Raw genomic sequence first — 16,633 nt, forward strand, 5'->3', positions numbered from 1 at the left:
ACTGCATCCCGTATCTTCGACCTGAAGGCAAAAGCTCAAACTCATCATACAGCAGGTGCTTATGATCAGATGTAATTTTCATAGCTTTACTAAGGCATCTAGTTTGATCAATTTGTTCTAGGCATATCATAGAGATGCCAATTTGCTCAAAATTTTTAAGACTTTCATCAGCTAACTGTTTTGTTCCACCGTAGCATTTCCAAATCAGCATGTGATACAAAAGGTCAAAACACTTTCAATAAAAGCATTATAAAATACTTTTAATGTGGAAGGCTTACATTATGACACCATCTTCCTAAGAAAGTATAGCCTTTGCTGACCCCTTTTGTTCACAGCTTCAGTCCATTTATCCCACCTCAATTTATGGTCTAGGTAACCCGAGGTATTTATACTCCTCAACACTCTGAATCTGCTCCCCTTTAACAGTGGTCACACTCGCTGAGGATTCTTTCCTAAAATCAATACACATTTCTTTAGTTTTTAAAACAGTTACTTAAGATTTGATGCATCACACCAGGTAATACATTTGTTTAAAAGGGTCCATGACTGTCCTCATCACCTTGGAGGAGACTAACCGATGCAGTATCATCTGAAAATGTAATTAAATATCTCCCTGAACGAGTACTCCTACAATTGTTTGTATACAAAATGAGCTGTAAGGGTGAGAGGACACAGCCTTGTGGAGAAGCAACATTCGTAATTTGTTTATCAGACAATGAACTACCCACACACACTTGTTGAACTCTGTTACTTAAGAAATCCTGCAACCACAAAATCAGTCCTCCATCTAGGTGAGATCAGGACAGATGGCAAGATATTATTAAAAGCGGAAGAAAAGTCAGCAAAAAATAATTTTCACATGATTTTTGGAACCCTCAAGATTCCAAAATTTTAACAATGTTAAAATAGCATTGGCCACAAATATTATAAGGCCCATAACTCTTATGTATATTCCGAAACATTTTCTTGACATCAGCCTCTATGATAGAAAAATTATTAGTCAATGTCAAGAAAGTTCCTTCATTTGTATTACTTTCTTCATTATTCCCCTCAAAACAAGAAAATAACTGATTTAGCCTGTTTGCTCATTCATAATTGCAACTTTATTTTACTTATTTTTTTCATCTGTAACGGTCATATTTATATATTTCTTCCGTTTACTCTTATGTGGGACACTGATCATCATCCCGATTCCTTCCCAGGAAATTAGAATTAGAATTTCACCGTGACATTTTAGCTTAATTTTTTTTGTTTGTATAGGGCCTTGTTTACATTAATTTGCCTTTTCATTTCTCTTTGAATGTCCCTTTCAGTTAGGACATTATTATTATAATAAGCTATACCTTCATCTTATTTATCAGTTGTTTCAATATTTTGCCATGGATCCTGCAAAAAACCTCTATACTAGTCCCCACATATGTTTAATTGAAGTTCCTGAGTACGGGCATATTTCCTCACATATCTTTTTATTATGTTTGTTTTGAACTTGTTATAGTGTGCTGGTCTTATCTGGTTCACAGCCTGTTGACTGGTTTTATAGACACATTTTTCATCTAGTAAGACTGGGAAACCACCTAAACCAGCTAAGACCATTAAGACTGGCCCATGTATAATTTGTACGCTACTTACGTATCAAAAAGTTTTTGTGCTTTGTCGATCTTACCATTGAGGTAAAACCATTTACACCTCCAAGCCGCAGGTGGCAGCAGTGCGTCAAGCAGTCAGTGCATCGTTTCAGGGACGTCTGCTGGTGAAGCAGTGTCAAAACAGGCAAGCACATCATGTATTATTTAATTTACGCGTTTGACATAACCTTCTAAAATTCGTTCGAGGTCAGTACTAGACTGACATGATTTTAATAGCATCGTTAGTGTCAAAATACATGTTGAATTTGCGAGTTTTAGACTCGTTCTTATGGCTAGATGTATTCCCGGTTATGCTAACAAGCTAACTGTTCGTTTTGATCATAACAGTTTCTCATTTCAACGCACAATTTTAATGATTATTACAGTTTTCTTTAGTTAGACAAAAATGTAATTGTAGTGTATTATTTAAACAGTTAAAACAAATTGAGAATAATAGCTGTAGATATTTTAGCTCATAGTTTTGCTGTGTTTGGGCTGCATAGCCCTGGCAGAGGATTTTATATATTTGTTTTAAACTAAATTCAAAGGAGTGTATTCATGTTTATTTTCATTCAGAGTTCTTTATAACTAATTAATTATGCGTTTATACAGTATTGCTTTTTAGAGTGACATTTTATTCCAGCTAAGGTTAGTTAGGTACAAAGCATTTCAGTCTTTTTAGGCTCTTTATTTTTATGACAACAGGCCTTCAAACCTAAATCCTTGGAATTATATCCGTTGAGTGATCTGCTTACTTCGAAATGACATATTGATAGGTGTTGTATGTCTAAAATCTAGGAACCATAAGACTAGATTCTATGTTGTTTTTGCTTGTTTTTTTTTTTGAGCCAATGTTTGAGTCAGACTTTGGCTCAGATTTTTGGTCAGATTTTGTTATCCCTGGAAATCATTTACTGACCCATTGGCTTGATTTAATCAGCACTGAGTCACACAAACAAGTTGTCAGCTTTGGAGACCATTCAGATATGATTCAAACATATGACAATAATACATTGATTTGACAAATGAGCTCTTCTGAAGGGCTTAAAAATAAAAAATAAAAACTAGCCATTTATAAAAACATAATCAAACTACTATTCTGCTGTAATTCAATGTGTGTCATGATTGACCAAACCACACTGTTCGCACAGTTTGACAATTTTTTTTTCTACTAATACCTGGAATGGACAAACTAAAGAACACATGATCTATGCAGGGGTTATAATGTAGTAGGTTTTTAATCTGTATATGAGGTTGATTTTTATTTTTTACTGTTTTGCAGGACGTTGTGTGTGTGTGTGTAAGCTGTAACGCTGTGCTGATGGAGCAGTGTGCGTGTGTGGAACGGGAGCTCGAGAAGGTGCTACACAGGTTTGTCACATATGGACATCAGTCAGAGGAAAGGCTGGATGAACTCCTGAGGAACGTCTGTGAGCTGAGGAGTCGATTGGTTGCCTATGGTGAGCTTAGAATCAGCTTGGATACCAATATTTAGGCTTTGGTACAGTATGAGCATGTAGTAGTTCGGTATCTGTACCTTAGGCAATAAAACAGCCATGGGTAACTGATGAAATGAAGGTATGGTGATTCATCTGAATGACTCACATGGCAGAAAATATGTGAATAAGTATAGAGACACTGGGCAATATGAAATCTTGTTTCTGCCATAGGATAAAAAAAAGTAATTGCAACTTTATCTCATATTTCTTGACTTTTTTTCTATCAATTCTGAGTTTATATCTCACAATTCTAACCTTCTCAGAATTGTAAGTTTATATCTCACATTTCAGACTTTTCTTCTCAGAATTTTTAGTTCATATCTTGCATTTAAAAAAAAAAAATTCAGTGTTGTGAGTTATCAACTTGTGTGATAGAGTGATTCATATGTCAGTGCTTGTACATGAAAACAAGTCTAAAGAGGAGGAGGAGGAGGAGGAGGAGGAAGAAGTCAACCAAGTGCTTTTACGGCTTTGAAAAAAGCCAATTCAGTGACATTAAGTCATGAACAATAGGTGTACTTTAGATGCCTGCATAAATAATAGCCTGCAGTGCAAACAAACATACAAAAACACAGGAAAAACTGCATTTAGCTGTATAACCTCTAGCCCACACGTTAGATTTTGTAGATGGTTATACAAGCATAACTCTATTACAGAGCTGAGTCACAGTAGCATATGTCTGTTTAGATCAGGGGTAGGCAAGTTCGGTCCTAGAGAGCTGCAGTCCTGCAGAGGTCAGCTCCAACCCTAATCAAACACACCTGAACAAGCTAATTACTAAGGCTATAGGCAGGTGAGTTTTTTTTTTCAGGGTTGGAGCTGAACTCTGCAGGACTGCGGCTCTCTAGGACCGAACTTGCCTACCCCTGGTTTAGATCAAAGTTCACTGAGTTGCTATATTTCATCATACTGTTTCAACTCTAGGTGTTCAAGATACAGATTTGTCAGTGCTCCATCAAACAATGGCCCAGTGCTGCAAGGAAATCAAAGAAACTGTGCAGATGCTTGCCTCAAGGCACAAAGACATCCATGGCAGTGTGTCGAAAGTGGGGAAAGCAATTGACCGAGTAAGAATTTGCAGTCTTAATTTTTTATGTTGTTGTTCAATTTAATTCAATCAAATATTAAAAGGACATTAAATTTAACAACAGTTTATCTTAGTCAGGGTCTCCCAAACTGGGTGTTGTTTATGAAATGTTGAGGAAAAGTTACTAAATATTTAAATTGTAGAAATGTAAAATTCTAATAAATAATTTTAAAATCAAAACAAAACAAAACATACTAAAGAAAGATAAAATATATTATGTTTGTCTGAATAAATATCTTCGAATAAATACCGTTGACATTCCCAGTCCTGTTCTTCCTCTCTTTTCCCAGTAGTTTATGGTTGCTTTTTACATTTTCTGTCTCTTAAAAGTGAAAAATCTGTACCTGTTTGATGATAAAATTAGACTTGTGGTTTAATTTACTTTAGTAAATCAATCACCTCAAAGTATTGTGTTATGTGGATTAATATGTTTCTTTTAAATGCTCTTCTCTTGCACAGAATTTTGATGCGGAGGTGAGTGCAGTTGTAGCTGAGAATGTCTGGGACTCTCCAGAGAGGCAGAAATACCTCAGTGAAACCATCGTAGAACATCTGTATCGACAAGGCATGTTGAGTGTTGCAGAGGACCTCTGCCAGGTATCATTTTCTTTTGTATTATTATTAAATACTGTAAAAATGAGTGTGAATTTCTGTAAACATTGCTGTAATTCACATTTATGTGAAGTTATGAGATTATCAGATAGAATTTTGTTGACAGTTTGATCCCAGCTCTAACATGTAGTGTGTTAATCTGACTTCACAGGAGTCTGGTGTAGTAATTGACATGAGCATGAAACAGCCATTTCTGGAGCTCAACCGCATTTTAGAGGCTTTAAGAACACAAGATCTCAGACCAGCTTTAGAGTATGTGTCGCATCCTTCTGTTTTCTACTTCCCACTTTTGTTTGTTGATTTTTTTTCCCTTTCAAAAGTTTGGGGACAGTAAAGTTTTTTTTTTTTTTAATTAAAGAAATTATTACTTTCATTCACATTAATTGAATCAAAAATGACAGATATTTATAACAATATTTATAATGTCACAAAAGATTTCTGTAATAATAACGAGCAGCACAGCTGTTGATAAGAAATGTTTCTTGTGCTTCAAGTCAGAATATTAGAATAGTTTCTGAAGGATCATGTGACACTGAATACTGGAGTAATGGCTGCTGAAAATTCAGTAATCTATTCCTGCCATCACAGGAATAAATTACTCAGAAATAAATTATTTTTGATCAAATAAATACGGCCTTGGTTAACATAATAGACTTCTTTCAAAAACATTAATAATCATACTGACCCTAAACCTTTGGATTGTAGTGTATCTTATCCACATCCTCTCAGTCTTTAAACATACCCTAGATTCTTTCAGAACAATGAATTTGATTGGGTGTGGCTTGAATAGTTGGATTGTAGATTTAAGATTACTAGTTGTAATTGTTTGTTTGGTTTTATGATTGCTGTGGTAGGTGGGCGGTGACAAACCGTCAGCGGCTGCTGGATCTGAACAGCACCCTTGAGTTCAAGCTTCACAGACTGTATTTCATCAGCCTGCTCAACGGGGGCATCAGCAAACAGCAGGAAGCTTTACAGTACGCACGGCATTTCCAACCGTTTGCCTCACAGCATCAGAGAGGTGAGGAAAGGTTCAGTCCAGAATTCATGGAAAAAACACTCTTGAACCACAATTAGGCTTTAGTTTTGTAAACATATGGGTGAAACTGAAGCACCTTTGAGGCTGTTTTTCCAGTAACATCATTGGTGCAATTATTTTGTTCTGTATTACACTACCTGACTCAATGTTGATGATATTTGACCCTTGTTTGTGTGTGCTTTCTAGATATTCAGATCTTAATGGGTAGTCTAGTGTACCTCCGCCATGGGATCGAGAACTCTCCGTACCGCAGTCTGCTGGAGACGGATCAGTGGGCAGAGATCTGTAACATCTTCACACGAGATGCTTGCGCCCTACTTGGACTCTCTGTGGAGTCCCCACTCAGTGTCAGGTCAGAAAAAAGTTTACAGTCTGCTTTTACAAGTCCTAAAATTTCTACACTTCCTGTGAACCCCTAACCAATAATTAGATAGATGTCAGGCCTGTTTTAGGAACTACTGAATTCATTAATCTCTTCCAAGTTTTATGCAAGTTTTACATTGTGTTCAATAGAATGGAATAAAACGCATGAGTCTCAAGGCATGTTTTTAATATGTAAACATTATAAAGTTTGAACTTGAAATGACACTTTTTCTAATGTCTATTCACTGCTTTACTTGTCTGCATAATGCACCATTAAAAAGTTTGGGGTCAGTAAGATTTTTAAAGGAATTTGAAAAAAGCCTCTTGTGCTTACTAAAACAGAATTTATTATTACAAGTATCAAAAATAACTTTTTTTTTTTTTCCGTTTAAATGTATTTTAAAATGTTTTATTTCCTGTGATGGCAAAGCTGAATTTTCAGCAGCCATTACTCTAACCTTCAGTAGAATTGCAGAATTCTTTGATGAAAGTTAAAAAGAACAGCATTTATTTGAAGTAGAAACCTTTTGTAACATTATGACAGTCCTTTCTTTCACTTTTGATCAATTTAATGCATCTTTGTTGAATAAAATTATTAATTGCTTTAAAAAATGCACTTACTCCAAACCTTTGAATGGTAATATAGATTATCTTCATGGGTGGCTTTCCTCATCATATACTGACGTATATGTTTAACTGTAGTTATTTGGGATATCATATAATTAATTATATTTAAATTCATCGATTGACAGACCTATTCTGTTTTAGGCTTACATGTTTTGAAATTTGTATTGACAGTTAAACCTTTTTGTAGACTGAATGATTGATGTTTCATTACTAAATCCTGTTTTGATTCTTTGACTCTCCATCAGTTTTGCGTCCGGCTGTATGGCACTGCCTGTGCTCATGAACATCAAACAGGTTATTGAACAGAGACAGTGCAGTGGTGTTTGGACACATAAGGATGAGCTGCCAGTAGGTCTCTCTCTTTCCCTTTAAGGTTTTTTTATACAGTGATATTCCTTTTTCTGAAGGTTTCAAATGTTTCTAAAAGTTTTTGCTGAAATCCGTTACTTACATGAATTGTTTTTACATTTACATTACTTACTAGAACAACATTTACTGATACTAATAGGTGGTTCTGTTTTTTTTAAACTGAAAATTAATTATAGAACACAAATAATTAATTAGACAGCAAAATAAACTGAAGTATTTCCATAATGTTTTCAACATTTATTTAGCTAACACAAGGTGCTTTTATAGCTGAACTTTCCAAATTTAAGACCAGCTAAGATATGAAAAATAAAGTGCTTGTCATTTGTCAATGACAGACAAATTTAAACCAATGGACTACCAAAATTAGGAATGATAAATTACACTTTCTGTTCATCTCCCTATTCAGACTGTTCAGTTATTATAAATGGGAAACTGTGAAACAAAATTCAGTCAAGATTTTGATTACAGCTTGCTTGACTAATTGCTCTGTCTGATAGGTGCAAGATACTACTTTTATTGGCCAAGAATTGGCTGATACATCTGTTAATTACTATTATTATTATTAATAAATAACTGTGGTCATTTCAAACACATTAATGCTTTATCTGTTCATCCCTGCTGTGTGTGTGTTTAGATTGAAATAGATCTGGGGAAGAAGTGCTGGTATCACTCTGTGTTTGCCTGTCCTATACTGAGGCAGCAGACATCAGAGAGCAATCCACCTATGAAGCTCATCTGTGGGCATGTCATATCCAGAGACGCGCTTAACAAACTCACCAATGCTGGAAAGTAAGACTCTGACATATGCATCACATTCTACATTACATTTAAAGTTTCATCAAACAGACCCTGGACCTAATGGTTATTTAAGGGTTAGAGTGCGGTCTGCAGTTTTTGCTACCAGCAGTAGCACTAGTAGCAATAGTTGATTGACAGATTATTGCAAATCATTTTTTAATTTACACACTGTACGATTTATAATAGTTTTTAGCGATTTTTTGCTTGACTGTACGAACACGATACCAGCTATAAAACATGTCACACTGTGAGATCTCTGTTGTCATACTGATATTCCTTGCTTACAATGTCTTAAACACTCTTTTCTCAGGCTTAAATGCCCATATTGTCCAATGGAGCAGAATCCCTCAGATGCCAAGCAGATCTTCTTCTGATGTCTTTTTTTTTTTTTTGGAGTGTAGCTGAATGTCGTGTTGAAGGCCTCTTGGAGCCGCTTTTTGAATGATCCTCATTCGCAGGCATGACAAGCCTTCTGTGGCGGCTTTTCCCCCCGCAATGCCACCTCCCTCTCCAAAGCTTTTAGTTTACAGAGGCCGGTGGCCACGGAACATACCTGTAGAACCCGAGTCAGTAAGTGTACCTAATGAGGAAAACGATCGTTGCAGATCATTCATTTGTTAACACAGCCTAGTATAAACAGGCTTTTACAAGTACATGTGTTTGTGCGCATTTTGCTTCCTCTACATTTGTTTTAATTGCAGAGTATTTTTAAGTTTCCATGGTATAACGCCTCTCTTTTTCTTTCTTTGTGACTTTTATTAAGCAAATGGGCGTGATGCATCTGTGTGGGTGACTTCTTGCCAGAATATATTCATGGTTTCCTCTTTTGAGATCACATTTAAATACATGAACGGGGATTGTTTGCACGTGTACATGATAGAAGTGGCTTTTCAGTATGTATATTAACGATATAAGGACTGGTGGACGGGTGCCTGTTGATTATAAATGAATCACGTCTCTCTTTCCAATATAATAAAGGCTTAATTGGATTGAATGGCGTTTTGATTAGTGCATATTCATGATAAATCTGAGGATTTGTTTGTGCAGATTGTGATCTTGTTCCTTGCGCCCGTCTGATGTCTGAGAAAACCTCCTTGTCCAAGCCATGTGTCTTGCTCTGTGTATTTAAAAAAAAAAAGTTTAATTAATATACAGCAGTGATTTGTGATGGTATAAAGTTTTCATTAGTATAATTACATATGTAATGTATTTAAATGCACACACAAGTTGTTTTATCACAGAGTTGACTGGACTTGCTGAATTAGCTCTCACAGCTCCAGGCTTCTCCACTTACAAAATCAAAATGGGTCTATGCGTTGATTCGAGAAATGCATCCTTTGCAGACACTTGCATTAACGATTGAACCTTTGCCAGCGTAACACTGAAACTATATGTCCATTAATGTACAGTTGATGGTAGACTGACGTAGACTGTGTTTAATGTTCCCCATCAAGATGAGAGTTTCCAGATGTTTCCCATCATCCCTGAATGTAAAGCTCACTCTGTTTATGTCTGTATAGGTGAAGGGAGACGGTGGAATAATATTTTATCCCTCAGGATGTTCTTCAAATGCTCCCTGGCTTTAACACACTGTAATTACTAATGGTTCCCATTCCACTTTAGGAATCGATATCTCAAAATGTGCATGCCGAAGTGGAATGTGGGGTTTGTAAATTGCCCTTTTGCAGTGATTGAATGGAAATGAAATTTCGAAACCTTGCCCGCAACAAGCTTTTCTGACAGATGTGATCCAGACCTGAGACTCAGAGAGAGAAAACCTTTACCAGTGATCTTTGACATTCTCGAAGGGCAGGCATGTACCAGCACAGCTACATTCTTCAGCGAATGATGTCTGAATTAGTTTTATTATTATTTTATTTCTTGTTTAAAGCCTTCAAGAGGTGTGTAGGAGTGTTGTGTGACCAATGACATGTGCTGATAATAAACGTTGTCTGTTTTTTTCTTTTAGCAGACAATCCTTTATTACCTCCCGGAAATTTGTAAGATCAAATCAGAATACTGTGCGTTATAACATGAGTTTAAGGAAGTGCTTTTTTTTGTTTTAGTTTTCATTCAGTGATTGAGTAATGACTCCGCTTTCTCCACTAACAACTGCAAGGCAACTATTGTAAATATTTATCTTCTAACAGTACAATATGTTTATTATACTTGCATCTAAATAATAAAAAAGATTTATACTCAACTTTTGAGTTTGCAGTCTTCATCTACACACAATTCACTCTACAAAAGTCATTTTTAACCATTAAAATGGCTGAAGTGGTGATGTATTAAGTATACCTCAAAAATATTTTTTATAATATTTTAATATGCAATATTACACATGCAATTTCAGTGCTTCCTAAAATGAAGATGTGAAAACAATACATCAAAAGCTTGTACAAAAGAACATTTGTACATCAATACAAAAGCTTTCTATTTCAAATATATGCTGTTTTTATACTTCCTCCCACAAAAATATTAAGCAGCACATCCGTTTTCAATATTGATAATAGTAAACACTGAATACTGGAGTAATTGCTGCTGAAAATCAATGAAAAGTGATGCTTTGTAGTCACAGGAATAAATTATTGAAAACAGTTATTTTAAATTGTAATACTATTTTACAGTATTGCTGTGTTTACTGTATGTGATCACATAAATGCAGCCTTGATGAGCATAAGAGACATCTTTCAAGAAATTGTACCGACCCCGAACTTTTGAATGGTAGTGTGTACCTAACAATTGTTATAGGTAAATCATTTAGGGCATATTCTTTGCTTTGTGTTCAAATTATGTTGACATAAAAATTGTGAAATTATGGACAGAAAAATACCTCCATACTGAAACTATTGAAATCAATAGTAAGCAAAATGTTTTAAATGAGATGTTGACCCTTTACTCCCACAAGAGGGAAACCTCAGTGCACTGGGCAAGCGGTAAGGGTTCAAACACAAAGACCATACATATATATATATATATATATGGACCACAAAACCAGTCATAAGGGTAATTTTTCTTTTTTTTTTAATTGAGATTTATACATCTGAAAGCTGAATAAATAAGCTTTCCATTGATGTATGGTTTGTTAGGATAGGACAATATTTGGCCGAGATACAACTATTTGAGAATCTGGAATCTGAGGCTGCAAAAAAAATCAAAATATTGAGAAAATCGCCTTTAAAGTTGTCCAAATGAAGTCCTTAGCAATGCATATTACTAATGATAATACATTTTTTATATATTTACGGTAGGAAATTTACAAAATATCTTCATGACACATGATCTTTACTTAATATCCTAATGATTTTTGGCATTAAAGAAAAATAGATAATTTTGACCCATACAATGTATTTTTGGCTATTGCTACAAATATACCCGTGCAACTTATGACTGGTTTTGTGGTCCAGGGTCACACACACAGCAATTTATATATATATAGCAATTTATTGGAAGGATTTTTAAAGTAGTCGGTGTAATAAAACGTTGACAGTCTGTCAAAATTGCCTTTGAAACTGTGATAACAGTGTAGAGCAAAGTTAATGTTTCTCTCTATTAAGGATCTCACTCTAAATCTCACAAACATTTGTTAAAAGTTCCAGGTTTTCGCCTTACAAGACATCTATTTGGCCACTGAGTTTCCATGGAAACACCTGTTTCTTGAATGAAATTGAGACCCTCCTATGTTTGCACACTAAGTTAGATGACCTCTGACCTGCTTTAAAAAGAGCTTGACTATATAATAAACACTAGGGGGCAAAGATATGCATTCAAGAACAAGATAAAACAGCAGGATTTTTTTATTTTTGAAAAAAAGGTCCATGTTTTATGTAAGTTTTAAAAAAGTAAATAAAAATATTTTCTTTCAATTTTTCTTAAAAATTAGGCATCTAACTTTTTGAAAAAAAGGTCCATGTTTTATGTGTTTTAAAAAAGTAAATAAAAATATTTTCTTTCAATTTTTCTTAAAAATTAGGCATCTAATGTTTTGACTCTGTTGGCCTTTTCTCAAACTTGATTTACTTCTTGCTTCTAAGGAAGCAACTCTAAGTCTCTACCTGGAGACAGAATAGACTCCGTATTGTCCACGAGACAATGGCCCATTCTGGTCTATCAAGCACAAAATTCCTCTCCGTACAGCTGGATATGATGTGCAGGTGTGCAGGGGCTTATGGAGTCACATTCTTCCTCTGAGAGGAGCAGGCCCACATGGATTTGCAAAACTGCCCCTTACATGTTTGTTTAATAATTTGTTTTTGGCTAATTATATATTTTATTATGCTTTCAGCTACACTGCTAAATGACCTTTTCTTCCCTCAATAGTTAAAAAAGAAAGAAAAAAAGTCCTATTCTCTTTTTCTGGTGTCTTGGTGATTGAAGTCATTATTTGCATTATTTTAACTATATATTTATACAAATATTTGAATGCACACCTCTGAATCTGATTGATAGAAAATCGCACACTCTTATGTCAGTGTTATTTTAAAGGACTTGTGAGAGATATTTTTATAGAATGGTATGCATACAATTATCCAACTCCGTGAAAAAATATCAAATAATTTTTAGCCAATCCAAAATAAAATAAAAATACCATGGTTTGTAGAAAGAGGGGGCGTGTCTAATTCGGCAGAATTGACAGATGTTTAAAGTACCTTTAAGTTTAAATGCATTGCTTATAATTTGACAGATTCACAGCCAAATCAGATCATAAAAGTAAAGTAAACGTTTTTATGAGGCTGGACCACTGATCTATATAATAGATATATTAATCTATATAATAGATAAGCGGTCTGGACTAGACGAAATCTGCATATTTTTGTTTTCTGCGCCTGGAGTCCAGCCCAACAAATACACTAATTAAGGTTATAAATAAAGTTAGATAAGGTACGATATTATTAACATAATAAAATATAGTGCATGTGAAAGAAACCACTAATTGGACACATTTTAAACTTTTATTTTGCACTAACTGGAAGACACTGGATACCACCTTATTTTTCCCGTAAGAGCAGGCGTGGCCATTTGTCAATTTTATGTGTCTGGCTTCCGGTGTCATTCGCTTTCAACTATTTCGTTTTGCTGCTTGATATTGCAAACTGGTGTGTCTTACCATATTATTTAACTGTATTATCTTAATCATGAACACACTGGTTTGTAGTGCAAACCGTTTACTGCACGTTGTTATTCTTCTCGTTTTTTCCTTATAGCGGCCAATGAACCAGAAGTCTCGCACATTCACAGAAAACTTCTTACTTCCGCGTTGAAAAATAAGGTGAGCTGTTTTTACAGAACAAGGGAAATAGTCTTCAGTCAACGTAAAGGAAAATGTCAAGGTTTATGCAACTTTGAGGTAAAGAACACCATACCTGTATAGTACAAATCTATACAATTAATACATGAAATAGAAGATGAAATTCAGTAGTTTTTAACAAGTCACAGTATAGTTTGCTATATGAAGATATAATAACGTGGGATCTAACGTTACCCTTACGATCAATGACTTTTCAACAGTTCTATGCACACATTGGCATCAAACTATAGGCTACAGAAGTTTCATTTCACATTCATGCATTTATAACATCTTGGGTCAAATGAACAAAAAAGCCCACCAGAGCACATCAATACACATAGTAGCAGAAATGCTTCTATAGGGATCTGCTGTTTACATATGTTTTTCTAATGCAAAGGACAACTTATAAGTTGTGTGCTTTTAAAGTGCAACATGCGTTTTAGGGAATGCACACTTCTGATTTCAGTCTTTAAAGAATGGCAGCATAAAAAAAATATGACGTTTGGATTTGTGATTTATCACCCGCTGGAACTGTCATGATGAACTTGAGCAATATTCAGTACCTAACGCACGAATATACAATTGAATCAATGAAAAAAATTGTGCTAGAACACTCACTGTGACTGTTTTAGAATCTAAAAACAAATATCACGTCTAAGATAAAATTTGGGATGAGTCAATGTTTTGATGATTCAAATTTATCAAAGCAAAATCACATAAAGCAAAACAACCCATAATATTCAGCTTGCTCCTCTGTTTAGTACACTTTTTGGTCAAACTTATATAGTTTAGTTTATTTATTCGGTTTAAAACATTGTCTCAGAAGAGAAACGTGGGTTGAGGAGCCAGAGCTGTTGGCATCAATCTAATCTCCGATGCCAAAGAACATTTGCAAAGTCAAATTTCAGAGGACTCAATCCTCTCTATCCAGGGCAGACCAGTAGGCGGCTTCGCTTCTTGTAAAGCCCCACCCTCATCTCCGCCCACTAATCCCACCTCTTCAACTCTTGCCCTGCCCACCCTCAGCATTGCCAGTTCTCTCTCTAAGGCCTCATTCTTGTGGTACATCACCAGGTAGCTGGCCTGCAGCTCCTTCTGGTAGCGTATCACCTTCTCTTTCTCATTCTGCCACGTGCTCCTCTCCGTTTCAAAAGCTGAAGCCTGCGCCTCATTCTGCCGCCTTTCCAGCAGCAGTTCAGCTCTGAAACGCTCCTCCGTAGCACTGGCTCCATCAGTCTCACCCGTATCAGCTCGATGGTCCTCGAAAGCAGGCAAGGGGCATTTCCGTCGGGCGCCCTGTAGGGCCATCTGTAGCATGTCGATCTGACTGTCCTTGCTCTGGATCTGACTGCGTGCCTCATGCAGCTGAGTCTTTAAGAGGAAGATTTCACTCAGCTTCTGTGTAACCTCTGCCTGAGAGTCCCGAAACTGTTGCTTCAGTAAAGAGATTTCTCCAGACTTTTGGCAGACCTATCAGAGCAATACAGTTTAGTTATTTATTACAGCTTATACAAAACACAAAGACAAAATATGATTTGAAAAGATTGTTCATAACAAGGCTTTCAAGAATGGTTGCTATCCTTTGTTTAAGGCTCACAACGCTTTGTTCAGACAGGCAACTAAATCTTTTTTTTTTTTCTTTCTTTTTCAAACAATTTTTTAAACACATTTCTGATTTAAATCCATTTAGTTGTTTGTCCGAAAAGTAAAAAAAAAACACATGAAATCTGATCCAAACTACATCCATGTGGTTTGGAATCTGATTAATGTTGATTTTTGGAAATACATTTAATTCTGAATGGTCAGATCAGATTTCACGTAGTTTTTTCTGTCATTCTATGATTTTTTTTTCACTATGGAATCAGTAAACAATTCAGTGGTTTTGGATGTTTATATTCTTTTGTGGCAAGATTTCCATACAATGACAGAGGCTCTTTCCATTCTCTCTGTGCAACTATATATACCTTTTAATGTCTTTTTTTTGTCTTTTTCTCTTTTTTTGTCTTCAGTCATTACTATGGCAACTGATAAATTGTATAGTGGCTAAACTATTTGAACAAACGGCTTTGATTACTGACAGTACAAAATGACAGTGTGGACAGTCAGCCTTAAACATCTCATTTAGATTTATGTTCAGTCTGAACAAACTACCAAGTATGCATAATATGTTTTTCTTGCAACTAAAATCTATTTCTTTCTTCTATCTCTTCCAAACATCTCTGTATCTCAGATAGTATCTGGACAGATAGCTCTGACTTAATGCATACCTCCCATTGGGTCTCTTCCAGCTGGGGATTAATGTTCTGGCTTTGTACCGCTGGGCTTTGACTTTTCAGGGTCTGGCACTCCAGCCTGACAGAATCCAGCTCCTCCTGCAGCCTGTTGCGTTCCTGCTGTGCCTTATAGAGCTGCAGCTGCAGGTTTCGTTGTGAACGCTGGGACTGCTGGGATACCTGGCGCAGTTTGGCATTGTACAGGTGTTTCAGTTCTGTCACTTCCTTCTCCCAGAGCCGCTGCTTCTCTTCAAAAACCTACAGCAGAACAAAAACACAGAGTTTTGTATTTTAATGTAGTTTTTGTTTTGTAAGAATGGTAATGTAGTGTTTTATTTTCAATTTGTCTTTCATTTTTCAGTATTTTCAGATTTGCTTATTTTTTCAGTGTATTTTCTTTTTCTTTTTTAGTTGTACTATTTGTTTATGGTCTATGTTTACAATTATTTAAATGTATTGTTTTATAAGGTATTGACCTTTTTTGAAAAACAAAAACAAAAAACAAAGCTCAATCTCTCAGTTAAAAAAACTTTAAAATACATGCTGTTCTTTTGAATCCTGGAAAAAATGTATTATGGTTTCCACAAAAATAATAAGCAGCATAAATCTTCTCTACATTAATAATAATAAGAAATGTTTCTTGAGCAACAAATCAGCATATTTCTGAAGAATCATGTGACACCAAAGACTGAAGTAATGATGCTGAAAATCCAGCTTTGCCATCACAGGAATAAATTACATTTTAAAATATATTCAAATAGAAAACTGTTATTTTAAAGTAAAATAATATTTCACAATATTACTGTAAATTTTATTCAAAAATATGCAGCACTGGTGAACATAAGAGATATTAAAAAACATTAAAAAAATCATTCTTATAGATGCTGACCTGTGCAATAGCGTCTTCGCTCTCATCCAGGTTCCTCCTCATCTGACGTAGCTCGTGCTCTTTTTCCTGCAGATGGTCCTCCAGGTCTCTCACCACGTCCTCCATAGAGTGCGACAGTTCGTAGGGTGGCGGGGCCTCGCTTCCATAGCACCGCAGGCGGTTCAG

The 16,633-nt window shown here is 35.5% G+C and overlaps 2 protein-coding genes across 3 annotated transcripts in view; one reads left to right on the forward strand and one right to left on the reverse strand.

Annotated features, from left to right (window-relative positions):
* Positions 1-1,709: 1,709 nt before the first annotated feature.
* On the forward strand, positions 1,710-9,013 carry LOC107653309 (protein RMD5 homolog B-like). Its single transcript, XM_016439986.1, has 10 exons — positions 1,710-1,770; positions 2,908-3,085; positions 4,049-4,191; positions 4,671-4,808; positions 4,975-5,075; positions 5,678-5,844; positions 6,049-6,214; positions 7,098-7,200; positions 7,856-8,010; positions 8,330-9,013. Exons 2-10 carry the CDS (start codon positions 2,947-2,949, stop codon positions 8,391-8,393), a joined length of 1,176 nt encoding a protein of 391 aa, XP_016295472.1. The 5' UTR covers positions 1,710-1,770; positions 2,908-2,946; the 3' UTR covers positions 8,394-9,013.
* A 4,214-nt stretch (positions 9,014-13,227) lies between these two features.
* The window catches only part of LOC107653311 (NEDD4-binding protein 3 homolog), a 17,724-nt gene continuing 14,318 nt past the window's right edge, over positions 13,228-16,633 (reverse strand). The window contains exons 4-6 of one of the 2 annotated variants that reach the window (XM_016439988.1): positions 16,469-16,633; positions 15,574-15,837; positions 13,228-14,776 (exon numbers count right to left, since the gene is read on the reverse strand). In XM_016439988.1, coding sequence (XP_016295474.1) covers positions 14,204-14,776; positions 15,574-15,837; positions 16,469-16,633 — 1,002 coding nt within the window. In that variant the 3' untranslated portion in view covers positions 13,228-14,203. The remainder of the gene's footprint in view (positions 14,777-15,573; positions 15,838-16,468) is intronic. The other variant, XM_016439987.1, reaches the window with a different exon arrangement.

This window comes from Sinocyclocheilus anshuiensis, unplaced genomic scaffold, assembly GCF_001515605.1.
Source record: "Sinocyclocheilus anshuiensis isolate Anshui unplaced genomic scaffold, SAMN03320099.WGS_v1.1 scaffold103, whole genome shotgun sequence".
NCBI classification, from domain to species: domain Eukaryota; kingdom Metazoa; phylum Chordata; class Actinopteri; order Cypriniformes; family Cyprinidae; genus Sinocyclocheilus; species Sinocyclocheilus anshuiensis.